Here is a 16082-nt window from a genome sequence, read left to right as displayed (position 1 = left end):
GCCTACGTCTATTGCAGCATAACTAAGGGAGGATTCAGGGTCACCTGGTCCAGCCCTAACTATATGCTTTAGCAAAAAGGAAAGTTTTAACAGTGAGCTGCATAGGAAAGAACACAGTTCTACAACATTTGACATTTTAGTTGTAATGTACTCACTTTTTTAGAGGTCACGTTTTAACCATGCATTCATGGAACCTGAAGGCATGCTGAGGGTGGAAAATACTAACCACTGAACCACCAATAGTTACCAAAGCTGTGCAGACCTCCAGACTTACCCTTGCTATTCATACTGTCCAAACGTGTTTTCACAATGTGTATATGTGTACTGTGCCCTTCTCGCCTTAAAAGCCAGGACCACCAAACAGCACTGATAGTTTCATCAATGCCAGCTGACTAACAGCAGCAGATTTTTTAGGCACTGCAATTCTAAACTCATGTACTAGAAAAGTAATAATGAATAGTACTTGATGCACTAATGGAAGTATATGAATTCAGGTATAACAAGTGTGGTTAATTGTGTTTTTTGGGGGGGTTTAGTTCTGCAAGGTGAAGAAATTGTTTGAAAAACCTTTTCATTAACTGTCAACTCTTCAATAATTCACAGATCTAGATGAGTGCCAGCTACAGGGTGTGTGTCCAAATGGAAACTGTGTGAACACTCTGGGCAGCTACAGGTGCACATGTAAACCTGGATATGTCCCTGACCCCACATTCATCATGTGCATACGTAAGTCCTCCAATCAGTTTTTCATCACAGTTGCTCGTTCAATAATTCTAGACAGAGAAGATCTAATGGAGCTGCGTCAGACTGAGCAAAAGATTCTTGCATTACATTTGCATGCTGGTCTTAGATATGCAGATTTGCACATTCAGATCTTCAGATAACTTGAATACCATGCTTGCATGAAGATTTTCATTCAGATCTTCATGCAAGCATGGTATTCAAGTTATATAAAGCATGTACTGAGAGTTACACACAGCCAAAACCGAAATATCTCATTACGGGTCGGTAAATGCTGGGAATTGTAGCCAGTTGGGCAATTTCTTGAGCACAATTATTAAAGTTATTATTTTAAAACATGCCATGAGCATGTATTGCCTTTCTTTTGCAGTGTAATATAAATTAGCATGAAAACAAAACTAGACTATCCAACTCAATACAGATACTTAGGAAAATACTTGATAACTGATAACATTCAATTATTGAGTATTTTCCACCAGTTTTTCCAAATATAGTTAGATTTAACAAAATAAGTATTTAATATCAAGTTTATAAGTTCTATTCATTTAATAAATTATTTAGATAATTTCAATGTATTTTAGATCTTACTAATAAACAAAGACATCAGAATTATTTGATTCTTGTGGAGGAAACACATTGCGGAAAAATTAACAGTGTGTTTTGTGCGGTATTAGGTATGCTAAAATAACTCACCATGAAATATTGAACTAGTTACTGCCTGCTTTTTACAACTGACCTCACAACTGGCTTTCACAAGATAAGAAGGACATTTTAATAAACGATTGTAGAGGTAGAAAAGTTCAACTTTATCATGTTGTCCACATCTGCCTGCAGCCTTTCTTTCTCATCACCTATTCACACTGCTCTGCCTCAGTCTGTAGCTTGTACATCCTCAGCTCTGCTCTTCAGCCCTGACACCCATCTGATTTGGCTGCTCTGCTCCAAAATGTGCTGTTTATGTGCTCGGATTAGTTCTCCACACTCCGGACTCTCTGCTCAACTCAGCTACGTTTCCCCCGCCGCGCTACGCAATCAGTAACCCACCCAGTTCTCCATGTGTCTGTAATGCGCTCTGCCATGACTAAATATTTCATTTGCAACCCATTCAGCTTTATTATTGATTCATTAATTATTCATCTTTAACTACATCCGCTATGTTGATGATAACAGACAGCTAATTTGGCTATTGGGTAACTGCTAATCGTTAAATGGGGCCGGGTTAATATTTATGGTAACTACTACTGTAGTATTTAAGTATTGTGAAATGGGAGCTTTACAGACCTCTCTTGAAATTCCTCCTACAGTGTTGTTTAGCATTGTGAATGTGAGCTACTTAGGCTGGTAGTGAGGGGAGGACCTGAAGTTGTGTGTGAACTGAAGGAGGCAAAGATGACACTGATGATGATACTGATGCATCGATATTAACTTTCAGTATCGGTTAATATCTGACAATCAATCAATTTTTTGACAGCCCCAGGATAGATAGGTTGGTGCATGGGACTGTGCCTTTTTTCCTCCTGTGGCTAATGAAAGTCACGTGTCCATTCGTTACTGCTACTCATTGATTGAAAGGCACAGCAGAGGGCTCCTCAAACCTACACTCCACTGAAAGAGTACCCCAATGATTTACATGTTTTTCATGCTGTATCTTTTTCTTCACACTTATTCTTACATTGCTTTAGTGTAAGGGGGACAGGTGGGCAATATGTTTGAAGCATACGGTATCCTAAACTGTGAGATTCTCAGTTGTCTGGGGCTTTGTGACTTCTGTTATCTAAATCCTGAATACACACTAATATATTCATGATGAATAGATGCTGAACCAAGCACGCTATTTCTTGGCAAACACTGTTCAGACCATTTAGACAAAATAGCCCAATTTCTGTCTCCTCAAACCACAGAAAGATTTTTCTCACGCTCTCACAGCCCTTTGAGCATTTTGGGTGACATCTGCGTTTTGCTGAGGAGGGGCTCCGTTTGCTCACTCTGCCATAAAGGCAAGACCGGCGCAGTGCAGCAGGGTTAGTTTTCATTCTGGCAGGTCGTAATATTTCTGTAGACAAAGCCCACAGTGGCTGTTGATTTCCTAGTTACCGTCCTGGCCAAGGCCCTCCTTGCCTATTAAGTCATTTCGGTCAGATGGCCTACTGTAGCAAGAATCTTAGTGGTTTCAGACTTCTTCCATTTCATTCGAATTGATTTTATTTTGCTCCGGGGAACTTTAAATGTTGAAATTTTCCTGAACACTTCGCCTAGACACAGTTCCTGTCTGAAGGGCTTTGTTGTTTTTTTAACCTCATCATGGTAAACGGAGCGTACGTGTTCTCTGTAGAGGTGCTCTGATTTGCTGATGGCCAGTCGAGTGCATTTGATTAGCAGCACCTGGACGCATCTTGAAGTTGTAATAGTGCACTTGTGCTTGAAGCATTTTGGCTTAGTTTTGATGAAGAACATGGTGTAATATGTAGTTTGTATTCACCTGTATTAAGAGCTGCTCAGGAGAAGATTAGGTTTATTATGTCCTGATAGATAAAACCTTAGAATTCATCTTTCTAAATGACTTCAGCTTGATATTTCCACACACAGGCACGAGTAGTCTCAACCTCACATATTCTTCAAACTATTTGTTAAATGTTACTATGATACATGTCATTTAAAGGTTTGTGCAAATTTTCAAATGGCATCAAAAGTAGCATTAAAAATATTAAAATCAAACAAACCTTTTTCTAGCTTTGAGAATGAACTGTGCAAACCTGATTCTGACTTTTACTTCAGTCATTCCTGATGTTTTTAATCAAGGTATTTGTTGGGAAAATAGGTCAAGTATTTAACCCTTAAGTGAAATGATTTACTTCAGGTAATGTTTCTGGCAAAAAGGAAATCAGCCTGGGTTCCCCGTGGGGGTCGTTAGTTTGTCTCTTTTCCAGTCAGAACTGTTTCCAGCATTTATTTGTGGAGTTTAATTTTTGCCCTAGAACATTTAAACCAAGCCAAACTCTCTGCATGCCTTCATCTCAGCCAGCACTTTGGTAGTGCATGAAGCACTGGCATGAAAATGTTCATTTTTTCCCCCAAGTTTTTCCTTCATCATGTGGTCTTTGCTTTCTGGTGTTTAATGTGTGTATAGCTATTTGTACCAGTACCAAAATGTGGTTGCCGAGCCTCTTGTTGTAAAACATGTACTCTCTTTAATGTACTCTGGTTTTGTTTTAGACATATATTTAGACTGCGTTTGTGACGGGGGGGGAGGTTGCTCTGGTGAAGGGGACTTCTTTACTCTTTATCCTCTCTTTCCTCCATGTTTGGGTCTCCTGCACTTTGGTGTGCCACTTCCCGCGCCTCCTCCCTCCTCTTTGCCCTCCTTCTGTGCTCCTCTTCAGCCAAAACACCCATCCAAGAGGAGAAGGGGGCTTGCTTCCGTTTGGTCAGCTCGGGGAGGCAATGTTTGCACCCAGTGTCTGCCCAGCTGAGCAAACAGCTTTGCTGCTGCAGTGTGGGCAAAGCCTGGGGCCCTCGTTGTGACAAATGCCCCCCTCCAGGAACAGGTAAGGTCCCGAGAAATGTCAGATAGTTGTCCTGTCCCAATAAGGCCCCAAACCTTCTGTTGTGACTTCTATGGAGGAAACACGATGAAAAACACTATTCAGCCGTCTTATAATTTACTTTTACGCCTTGCAAATCAGCAAACTCTAAAGCTCCGTCCTTTGGGATGAGCTTGAACTTATGTCCCAGTCTGTTATCCTGCCACTCTCTGTCTGCATGGGTTTCACAGCTTGGCTGAATAGCTGCTTTTAGATTAGAATAGAAAAACCTTTTGCAGTAATTTGTTTTATGTCACCTGCCTGTTTGTCTTTGTTTCGACACATCTCAGTATGTTCGTGGAATTTAATTACAAAGTGATGGTTGGTATTTCTAGGTAGTTGCATTCCCTTATGTTGTTGAAGGCACCCACATCTCATTTTTCATTTCAGTTTGTTTATATAGCACTAATCCGACAGCTGTCTCAGGTTGCTTTCAATTCTCATGTTTTGTGACGATGACTCAAGATTATCTATTATGTATCTGTACTGAGAATTATGAAAAGCGTCACGCTATTGTCTAAAAGCATGCGTAACAAACAAGTCTGTCTTCATTCATTCGACCACCTTTACTTTATGTAAATTTACCAAAAAAACAAACAAACAAAATGCGGAAACATTCCAAATACATCCTTTATTTAAACAAGGCTACACAGGTAGAATGACGTCCTTGTGATGGTCCTGCGTGTTTTCCTGGTTATATCTTGAATATTCAACTAAGCAACAAACACGAGTTACAGAAAAAAACAGATATTTTGTCATACAAAGCTCACAAAATAACTAGAAATTGCTGCTCTGTGTCTTTCACGTGTTACACGTCTTGCCACGTTGCTGGCGGTTTTAATTGCATGCTGCAAGGTCCGCTGTTAGAAGAGTCAGGGTTATTCATTCATGTGATACGTCACTCTGCAGTGTTGTACAAATGGATTCTGATACCAACACTAAGAAATAATATCATTATGCAGGCGCTACACATGTGTTTTACTAATTAAGATGAAGAGAAACATTAGATTGAAAAATGAACTGTGAAGATGTTTATGTAAAAACGTCTTTCCTTGTACAAGGATCACACATGTGATCAAACTTAATCGAAGTTGGAACTGAAATTTCTGCACATCTTAAGCTGGGATTCAAATCTGACTTGAATCTGAAGCCTGTGATGCCGCAAAACAGGCTCAACCTTTCTTTTCAACACATACAACTCATATTAGATGGACTGTTGTTTTAAAAAATAGTTAGGATTCTAAAATACATCGGCTGGATATGGACATGTCCCAGCCTGGGATTTTCCTCATTTCTGAAACATTACTGAGTGTGTAACTCCAATCAAAATCTGTCATGCATTTCTATTTCTAAATTGTTTTTTCTACTAATTTTAAGGTGTTTTATTCAGTGAAAAAGAAAAGTCCACAGTTTTTACGGTGGGTTCTCTGTTATCTCATCGTGGGAACTGACTGCTTAATAGTATTTAGTTATTCTTAGTTAGTTAAATATCACTTTTTCCTCTTTTTGTAATATCTCATTCCATTTCTCTTTTTATATTGTTATACAAGAGAAGGGTGGAAGTTATCTTGATAAGACTAGGACATTTACTTAATATAGATTTGAAGGAGCAAAAATGGAAAGTTGTGTGAAGGTAGAGCATAAAATGCTTTTTTCTCTTCACCAGAGATGTGTTCAAAGTACCCTCTACTTGGTAAATGGTGGATTTTATTTGAGTTTTTATTCTGGTGCTTTTGTATTCATTCTAAGAATACAGATATAGAGTTAACTACTCATGTCATGTGTTGTCATGCAGCTAAGTTCAAAGAAATCTGTCCTGGTGGAATGGGCTACACTGTTCTGCCAAATCCTCCTGTCAATAAGCCAATTTATCAGGAGCCCATTGACCCACCACAACCCCTACCAACACCAGAGAGACCTGTGGAGGCGTTTGGAACACCGGAAGAGATTATACCAGGTGAGTCTTGCAATATTAATAGCTAATTACCAGTGCATGTTTAGTTGATTTAGTCTATTTATTTTATGTGTCTGGGACCACAATAATTGAGGTATCTTGACTGATTTGTATCACTAACAGTAGGGATGGGTATCGTTTAGGTTTTATCCGATACCGGTGCCAAATCGGTACTTTTGAAACGGTGCCGGTGCTTAAACGGTGCTCGAACCGGTGCTTAAAGAATGGAGAACACAAACTGTCCAAAAACCTCTCATGTTCAGCTGTTTTGTTTTGTTTTTTTGTAAAAATATAACAATGTTAGCCTTTTCTGCAGCTATGGGGCATATATGGTATCACTCTTGGCTGGAAGCAGTGCTTAAACAATGGAAAAAACACAAACTTTGTCCAAAAACCTCTCATGTTCAGCTGTTTCCCACTTTTTCTTTGGTCATTTTAGCCTTTTTGTCCAGGGTGAAGGGAGTATCTGCCATCAAACAAGACGACAGCCGCATGTAGCTATGATCATGTTTACTCTACTCAACGTAAATTACACTCGAACAACATTAAGCGACTCACGCAGAGAAGAACGGCTGCTGCTGCCATCATCATCTGTCATCATTTCTGCTACACTGGCAGGGCTAGGGGCCAGGACTCTATTCTTCGGGTTTTTGGGGGATGTTGCTCCGGGTCCGATAACTGGCAACCCACCCGACGTGCACAGTGTGAGGTCTCGCAGCAAGCTATCAAATATGGCGCATTTCTCGGCTTTTAAAAAAATGCTATGCGTCGCCAGCTGTTTAATCGGATTCTTGGTGTTACCTCCTTTGACAGTATCACAGTATCAGCTTAAAGCACTTGTTGCAGGCTGCTGAGTTTGCATATTTTGCTGTGAAGTACAGCCAGACTTTTGACCGCTTCGCCTTGGACATTTTTAATCTGTAGCTCTGCTCTAACAGAACGTACGTACCTGGCCCCGCCTACTATCCTGGGAAACGTAAAATGATTGGCTAGAAGTGTATCACAGCTCAGGAAAAAAAAAAGCACCGAAATAAAGCACCGAAATGTGCGCTGCTTTTCGGTCTGGTTACTACCGTTTATGTCAGAACCGGTACCCATCCCTAACTAACAGTATTCTATTTATGCTGTCTTTATACTAGATCATATATAATTGATATATAGGTGGAATTCAGTAAAATTTGTGCACTAAACTGTTGCTTGCAGGATGCTACACAGTATAAAACTATTTTATTTTATTTTAATTTATCAAAACACATCCAATATCTGAGCGCTTACCTTTAAATACAACTTTTTCCTCTCCTCTGCTGTCCTGTCTGTCTTAAACTTTCTCCATTTCTAAATAAAGTTGCTCACTCGTTTCTCTTCCTGTGAAATGCAGCAGTTGGACCGTCAGACACACTGTGAGACAAACTGCACACAAACAGTTTGTGTGTTTGCTGATGTTTGTCTTTCTGCGTGCAGTTTGCATGTTCTCAGTGACATTGATATTTGTGTAAAAATGTACGGAGAAAAAAAGTCATCAGAAAAATAAATATTGGAGTAAACTACAGACAGCTTAAAATTCTAAGTACGGTAATGAAGTGTCCCACCTCTGGTCACCGTCTGTGTTCAACAATGGCTGTTCTCAGTAGATGCAGATGGCCTCATTTACTTATTTTTCCAACCTTTTGTCTTCTCGGTCCAAAATCGGCCCTTTGTCCTCTGAGTGCAGATTCAGCCTTTTCCTTTTGAGGTGGCTCTCCTATGAGGTGCCGTGTGTTTGTGGAGTGACTCTTTGGTTTCTTCTATGAACAACCATTGTTGAACAGAAGTGGTGGCTTATGACATTTGATTTGCTACTTTTGAATAAATCATTATATGGACCTAGTGCGACTTGTTTGTACAGAATATTATGCAGTGTTTATAGTCTCTATCTGGGGCGAAAAAACCCACCGTCTTTCTCAGAAAGACATCAACTTGCCCTCTGTTGCAGAATTTGCGGTGCAGCAGTTAGATACTTGAGATATTAAGATGTGAATACTCCACAGCTGTATTTTATTTGGCACACTTTAAAGTGTCTGAACTCAATGTGCTGTCAAAGCAACAAATATATCTGATGGATTGCATTTATGCAGTGCAGCAGAGAGAAAATGTTTTTTGCACTTTATTGAATGCCGAAAATGTGAAAAAGATCAAGCTGTGTAACAAATTACACCCACTTGCTCCTGTTTGAAGTGTGGTATTAATTTATCAGTGTCGTGGTGAAAAATGCCGAGACGGTGGGATAAACGGGAATCTCACGTTTGCAAATTAAAACTCTAAAGTAACATTAAAAACTCTGATTTATGATCTTCTTGCATGTGATTAGGAAGCCAGATTTTGAGAAACACATCCCTCTTGTGACATTTGTTTGTAGAGGACATGGATTAAAGTGCTTTGACTGAGCGCTCATTCCCTGTTAAAAGCCCAGCCCGCAAGCCATCAAAAAGAGAGCAAAGGGGAGATAAACCTGCCTGAGAGAAGAGCCTCATCCTCTCCTGTTATTATTCAGGACATGCTTGGCAGCCACCAAGGGAAGGAGAAACTTTGCAACATCTTAGCCAAAGCCAGACAGAAACCAAATTACTGTTTAGCTTTGCTGGAGCAGAGTACAGAGTTTTCCAGGCACAGAGGACAGGGCGCAAAAAACAATCGGACAAAATTCCACCACCCTAAACCTGTGCAGATTAGTGTTTGGATACCACCAGAAAGTAATGAGGCACCTGGCAGCCATACATATTGGTACTTTGAAGCAGCAAAAGCTGTGCTGGGTGGAAGAAGGAGATATTTTGCTTTTTTTCTAAATCTTTACTTTTGTCATCTTGAGACCTGGAAATGTGGTGTGTGCTGTTTATGATCTTTTCACAACATCAAACATGGACCTGTATATATGTCGCTAAGCATTTACTTAAACAAAGGTTGGATGTTGATGAAATTGAGGCTTTTCACATAAAACAATTGCCTTATTTTTGAAGGGTAATAAGAAGAATCTTGTTCTGGATAAGGGGAATTCTTGTGATTATGTGACCTTGAACATAATTTGTATGAAGACCTATTAGGTGTTGAAATGCTGTAAATTCTTACCAATACTGCAAGAAAAGTAACAATTCTTGTGAATTTCTGACCGACAGATGATGATGGATGACAAGGAGAATAAATAAGGTGCATATAGCTTTATAATTAATGAATAAAGTATTAACTAATACCGTACTAATGCTGAATACGTGTGTTGTTCATATAAAGTGTTACCAAAATGCTGTGATTGGGGAAGCAATTGTTACTTTTCTTGCAGTATTGGTAAGAATTTACATTTCAACAGCTAATAAGCAGTAAGCAAAGTCTGAAGGTATTCAGTGTTTATGATGTCAAAACAGTTTTTGACTGATTAGCTTGAGTGTCTTAAAGATTTAAGACACTCAAGCTAATCAGTTTTTTTTTTTTAACTTTTTTTTAAAATGTCAGATGACATTTAAAAAAAAAAGTTTGAGCTACGCTACATTATCACAAACCTTCACTCAAAGTTTTTGTTTGTATTTTTTTTTTTGGTCAGTAGCAACCAGTTCACCAGAGCAGGTAGGTTTGGTACCTTTTCACTCTTTAGAGTGAAAATGCAAAAGCAGTTTGCCTGCATACGCTTAGCAAATACACTTACCTTCAAAAGAGTTTCAAAACCACATTTGCATGAAATCAGCAACATTGCTGCATGACTTTGGCTGGTCAGTTGAACAGCAAGTCAATTTCTACATCTTTGATGTGACTTTAAGAACCAGACTGAAATCTTTGACATGGCCCCAGATCTGGATACTCCACGCTTTTCTAGCTCCCTTTTGCCAAGCTGTTTATTCTTGCTCTGTGATTAAATTGCAGCCAGTTGCCATGCAAGCTAAATGCTAATCTGCTTCTCAGCACAGTACCTGCATTGCATGACGTAAGTAGTAGGAGGCTTAAATGATGAGTCTTGGCTAAAGATGCACTGCTCCAAAAAAATAAAGGAACACTTTGAAAACACATCAGAGCTCAGTGGGGGAAAAGTCTTGCCGGATATCAATACAGATATGGACTGGGTAATGTGTTAGGAATGAAAGGATGCCACATTGTTTGATGCAAATGAAAATGACAGAGAACTTAATTCAAAGACACCCTCCATAATCAACGTGAAAGAAGGATGTGGCAGGCTAATCCGTTTTGCCAACATTTCATTTGAACAATTTGAAGTGGTACTCGATGCTCCTAATGAGATAACAGGTGATTTCAGGATATCAGGATATCACTGAGCTACTGAACAGTCTAAGGCACAGGCTGATGCTATCGGCCTGACAGAAAGATCATCTCCCAGAGGTGTTCTATTGGATTTAGGTCAGGCAAGACTGGAACTCAAGGCCAGTCTATGGTATCAATTTCTGCTCTTGCCACATGAGGCCGGGCATTGTCGTGCACCAGGAGGGATTTTTATCCCATTACCTAATGGCAGTCAGGGTGCTGTTGCCTAGCATGTAGGGGCCTGTGCGTTCCTTCATGGATATGACTCCATGGACATCACTAACCCACAGCCAAACCAGTGATTCTGAATGATGTTACAGGCAGCATAACATTCTCTATGGCTTCTCCTGTCACATACGCTCAGGGTTAATCTGGATGTAACCCTTTCACTGGTTCACTGATATTAGAGTTCACTGGTATTAGAACTGTACTTTCTGGTATTCTATGGCAAATGCCAACCCTTTAGTCTCACCCCATGGTGTCGGGGAGTGAAAACAGGACACACTAGAGGATGTCAGACCCTCAGTCCATCCTCATAAGTCTGATTGTTCTGATTGTTTTGTCAGAGACATTCACACAAATCATTTTGTAGAGCTCTGTTCCTCCTTGCACAAAAGAGCAAATACCGGTCCTGCTGATGGGTTAAGGACCTTCTATGGCCCTGTCCAGCTCTCCTAGAATAACTGCCTGTCTCCTGGGGCCTCCTCTGTGCTCTTGAGACTGTGCTAGGAAACACTGCAAACCGTCCAGCATTGTATTGATGTTCCATCCTGGAGGAGTCGGACTATTTGTGCTACTGGTAGTGACACTGACCCTAGGCAAATGAAAAAACAGTCAGAATAGATGAATGTCAGTGGCCTCCAGTTGTAAAACCATTCCTGTTTTGTGGTTGGTTTCGTTGTTGCCCCTCTAGTGAGCCTGTAGTTAAAGTCATTAATGCCAAAGTAGCTGAAACTGATTAACCACCAGATCAATATCCCAAGGTTAATTGACTTGATTATATACGCTGAAGTGTTCCTTTAATATTTTTGAGCAGTATATGTATACAGTGCTATGTTGATTTTATGTCTTTGGTGTTGTCTGTGTCTTTTCATTGAAGGAGCTGGTAATTCCTGTGGGTAGCATTAGTCCAGTAGTTGAACCTATCCAGCCCCAGCTATCTCCGGGTGTTTCCACTATCAAGATGGAGGCACCTTACCCAGGTTCCTGCTTTGCCCTTTAAACTTCAAAGCAGTTTCAGACTCAGCTCATCGAGCTTATGATGGGCTCAGACAAAGCGATTTTTAATCCTTGGGTTTAATATGATCCAGTGGTCTGAAAAGAGTGCTGTTTCAGTGAGGGTGATTACTGAGTCATTTTAAAACTTGTTATTGACATGACAATGATATGTTATATATATAAATATAGCTTGTTGTTTTTCACAACACACAATATCACTGTAAAAGAGGTACTAGGTAATTACTGGAAACAAAGTGGTATCCCAAGCAGTATGTATGGTACTAATTGTACTGGGTTCCAAAAAGCCTACAAACAGAACATTAAAAGTGAGTTGTTGTTGTTTTTTAAAAATATTCTCTGTGCTGTGGATGCACAGAGGGATAAGACCGAGGTAGTAAGAATTTAAAAGAAGGGCACAGAAGATCAGTGCTAACAACACATTATCTTACAATCTGCTCGAGTCATCTGGTATCCACAGATTACACAAAATAAACCATCAGTTATGTCCCTGATGTCTATTTATGGTATGGATAGGCATCATCAGTTTGATATTGCCTCATCTAAACCCAGTATTAGATCACTTTGTTAGTCTTAACTGCACACAGGTTTTATTGTACTGTAGTTTTGTTGTAGCGACGGAAATGTCACCGATTGGTGAGTAAAGTCCTATTTTGATGGCACAACTTGTACATTTTTACCATCAATATCAGAAGTTTTTTAAACCACATGTTACAAGCAAGGGCTACATCTGACAGCATGCTCTTCAGTAGCATCTTGTCACAAAGTCTACAGCAAACCCTTAATAAGGCTATATATATATATATATATATATATATATATAAGCATTACTGTAAATTTCCTTTATAATTCATGCTCATAAAATGTTGAAACTATATGTTTTGCATCATAGGGTAAAGTAAAAGAGTATAGACGGAGCTGTTGGAAATTATTTAGGAACCATAGCAAATTAGCCATAAAGCCATATAGGAACAGAGTAGGATGGTTAAGTGCTGAGGTACATGGCACATGTGTAGTTGGACTAGTATTTTTGTCCGTATACTGTATATTCATTATACAAAGTGAATAATTAAAATCTTTTCTTTTTTTTGCTTATATCTCATAAATACCAGTAAGTTATTTGGAATATTTCAAGTTTGAGTTAATTACTATTCAAAAACTGTACCGTTTGAATACTGTCTCGGTGCACTTCACTGCACACAACCACAACCACGTATAAGACAGCTGACATGAGAGTTGTTCAGATGATGATGATCGAATACCTCCACAGGGAGGGTAGGCCACAGAAGCTCGTTGGGGGTGGGTTATTTATTTTTTGTATTGGCCTGCAGTAATCATTATAATGTAATATTGATTGTAAATTTTGCTGGGTTTACTGCCTTTTTACCAAGAATAATTGTTTGTTTTCTGAAATTTCTCTTCTGTAAAGTCACAAGGCTGTCCTTTCTAAACCTGTTAAACTTCTTGCCAAAGGTACTCCCTGGGACATTAAGAAGTGGTAACAGTTGAGGTCATATGATCACATTTTTGCAGGAGCAGGTTGAGGTGATGAGTGATGGTTATGACAAAAAATAAATGTGCCTGTGCAGGAGCCCTTTCTGTTAGTAAAAAAAAAAAAAAAAAAAAATCAAATTCTGTCATTCATGATGTTTGTACCAAAAGCTTCAGTACATTTGTGCAGAATATAAGATCAGGTGATATTATCCTTTCCATTGTCCTTATATGTTACCTAGTGTGGATAATCTAGTCACTCTAGTGTTGTATTTCCTGCCACTGGTGGTTCCCCCATCTCTCTTTTTCTAGGTGTCAGTCACACACGAGTAGAAGCAGGATGACAACCTCCATGCAACCAGGGGAAAAAATGGTTGGCAAGTGATTGCACAGAATTTTTTGGCTGTCTGGGGCCAAATACGAGTACTTGAAACAAAGTCGTCTTGCAACAAAAAGCAGTTGCCCAATGGTTGAGGGTGCTGTACCATCAACCTCTGGGCAGCCACTTTTTTGCAGGTCGCCACATTGGAGGCAACGTTTCTCTGTCCGACTGACTGCACTCACTCTCAAATAGATTGGGGAAAGTTTGCAATTAAGCACCGTCTAATTTATGAAAGCAGACAGATTGTCAACACTGAAGAGCATCTCTTGTTTTGCAAGACGTGTGTGATGGTTGCTGCTACCAGTGTTGATTTATTTAAACAGGAGGGACGTTGTGAGCGCAGTGCCAGAATGTTGGCTAAGTCTTTTCACTGTTTAGAGCTTCACATTTTGCTTTTCCACAGTAATCCTGGCATTTATTGAAATGAAACAGACTTGAAATAAACTTAATGGACTATGAGAGGGAGGGAGAAGGAGAATCCTGAGATGATAAGACGATGCGTCTCGTGCTCTTTTTTACTGTGAGCCGAGTGGGTTAAAGTGTTTCAGGGTTTTAGTCACATTTGTACTCATTGTAAACATTTCATATCAACATTCGTGTCTTTCATTCATTTATTTGGTTTGATTGGTGCTATTACAAAACACATGCCTGTCAAAATGCATGCATTAATGGGATTGTGATAGGTTTTAGACTCATTTGTGAGGTCCACAAACATCTAGAGTAATTTTAACATAACCATTCACCCTTAGGTCATAAACATATTGATCTTCAGCCTGATTGAGCTGAGCTACCATGCTGTCTTCAGAGAGCAATGCAACTATGCTTACACTGTTTTATTCTGTCAGTACATTACTCACTCCCTGATTTTTGAGCTGCAAATCTGCACTGCTGTTGGTACAGTGCTGGCCATTAATGAAATTAACTAGTTGTATCTGTTTATTTATAAATGTATAAAGTATATAAATTTACCGTGTTTACTTCCGGCCCAGTCTGTGGCTGAGAACCGTGCCTGATGTGTAGATTGTTTGTGATCCACCTGTATACCTCTAATGTAGACAGCACCAGATTTGCAACAGACAACAACAAATCTAACTTTTTTAGAGTTAATCATGATTTTATTGCATGCAGAGCACTGCCAACTTGACCCTGTGTAATTAAAACTGATCGCAGACTGCCTCAGTCTTAACAATTGTTGTGTCTCTCTTTTCTCACACTCTTAAAGGTGTTTTAAAGACAACAATTGACTGTGAGTCATCTTAGATTTGGTTCCCATCTTTGAAGGGACCATTTCAATTACAAGGAGATTGCATTTGATTATTGATTACACATGTTGTGGAGCAGTCTCCAAACTGTTTTCCCCAGTGCCTGTGGTCTTAACCATCGGATTAGAGATATGCATTCAGAGTTGCATTTCTAAGCATTGCTATCATACTGAGGTCTGTGCATATCTGTGGGTGTGATTTGGTCTGGTCCTCTGTGACCTCTCATTATAACTTCAGCTTTGTATGAATACACCCAAAGTTGCTGTAAACTGCATTGTCTTTCCTTGCCAAACAATGAGAATTATATTTTGTCTGTCGCATGTCCATCTGTGAAGACTCTTATACAAACCCAAGGTACCACTTTGCTATATGATTTTGGTGTTCTGTTGCTTAGACACACCAGTCTGGCAGTCTAGTTTAACAGTTAATTACAGTTCAGTGTTAAGCTATAAGTAAATTGTGAATGTTTTTAAAATGAATATGTTGAAATAGAATGAATTAAGAATAAACTACATACATACTAGAACTAATGGCTTGTGTTGTGGTTTTCTTTTTTGGTTCAACAGAAGTGGTTGAGAGGATTTCTCCTCCTGCACCAGTAGAGATTCTTCCAACTAATGCAGGCCAGGACATCGCACCTACTCAGGCAGCAGGTAGGGCTGAAACATTCTTCACTCTTTCTTTGCAAACTTTTTTTGTTCTTTTGTGTGTTTTTTCTGTTTTCTCTTTTTCTTCGCACCAGCTTTTTGTAATTGTGTAAATGCTAGTTGGTGTCTACCTCGTAAGAGATGAACCATTTCAATTTAGGAAAGATTCGAGTAATTTGCAAACAATGTTGGGAAGATTACTTTTTAAAATGTATTCCACTACAGGTTACAGAATACATGCCCCAAAGTGTATTTTGTAACGTATTTGGATTACTTAATATATTATCATGCTTTTTACAACTACTTGAATGTACTATTGCTGTGTGATTTATTACTATTACTGAAGGTTACTCGTCATACCAAAACCAACTAGATTTTTAAATCTTGCTTTTAAATGTTGCTGTTCAATTTTTGTACTGGCAGGTTGACGTACGTCAGCTCCCCTGACAAAGAAAGCCCAGTGTTTGACTCCCTGGTACAATTCCCAAATATGGACCTTAATGTAGATAA

The 16082-nt window shown here is 39.3% G+C and overlaps 1 protein-coding gene across 1 annotated transcript in view; it reads left to right on the top strand.

Moving 5' to 3' along the window:
• The window catches only part of ltbp1 (latent transforming growth factor beta binding protein 1), a 131255-nt gene that overhangs the window by 87141 nt on the left and 28032 nt on the right, over positions 1 to 16082 (top strand). The window contains exons 10-15 of the mRNA XM_085368952.1: positions 604 to 726; positions 4122 to 4286; positions 6118 to 6279; positions 9845 to 9867; positions 11654 to 11756; positions 15492 to 15578. Of these exons, the coding sequence (XP_085225078.1) occupies positions 604 to 726; positions 4122 to 4286; positions 6118 to 6279; positions 9845 to 9867; positions 11654 to 11756; positions 15492 to 15578 (663 nt within the window). The remainder of the gene's footprint in view (positions 1 to 603; positions 727 to 4121; positions 4287 to 6117; positions 6280 to 9844; positions 9868 to 11653; positions 11757 to 15491; positions 15579 to 16082) is intronic.

Source organism: Diplotaxodon limnothrissa, linkage group LG13 (genome assembly GCF_057381915.1).
Source record: "Diplotaxodon limnothrissa isolate DT_005_m linkage group LG13, D_limnothrissa_male_GT1.1, whole genome shotgun sequence".
NCBI classification, from domain to species: Eukaryota; Metazoa; Chordata; class Actinopteri; order Cichliformes; family Cichlidae; genus Diplotaxodon; species Diplotaxodon limnothrissa.
Note: the sequence above shows the minus strand (reverse complement) of the source record. Positions and strands in the feature narration are given on the sequence as shown.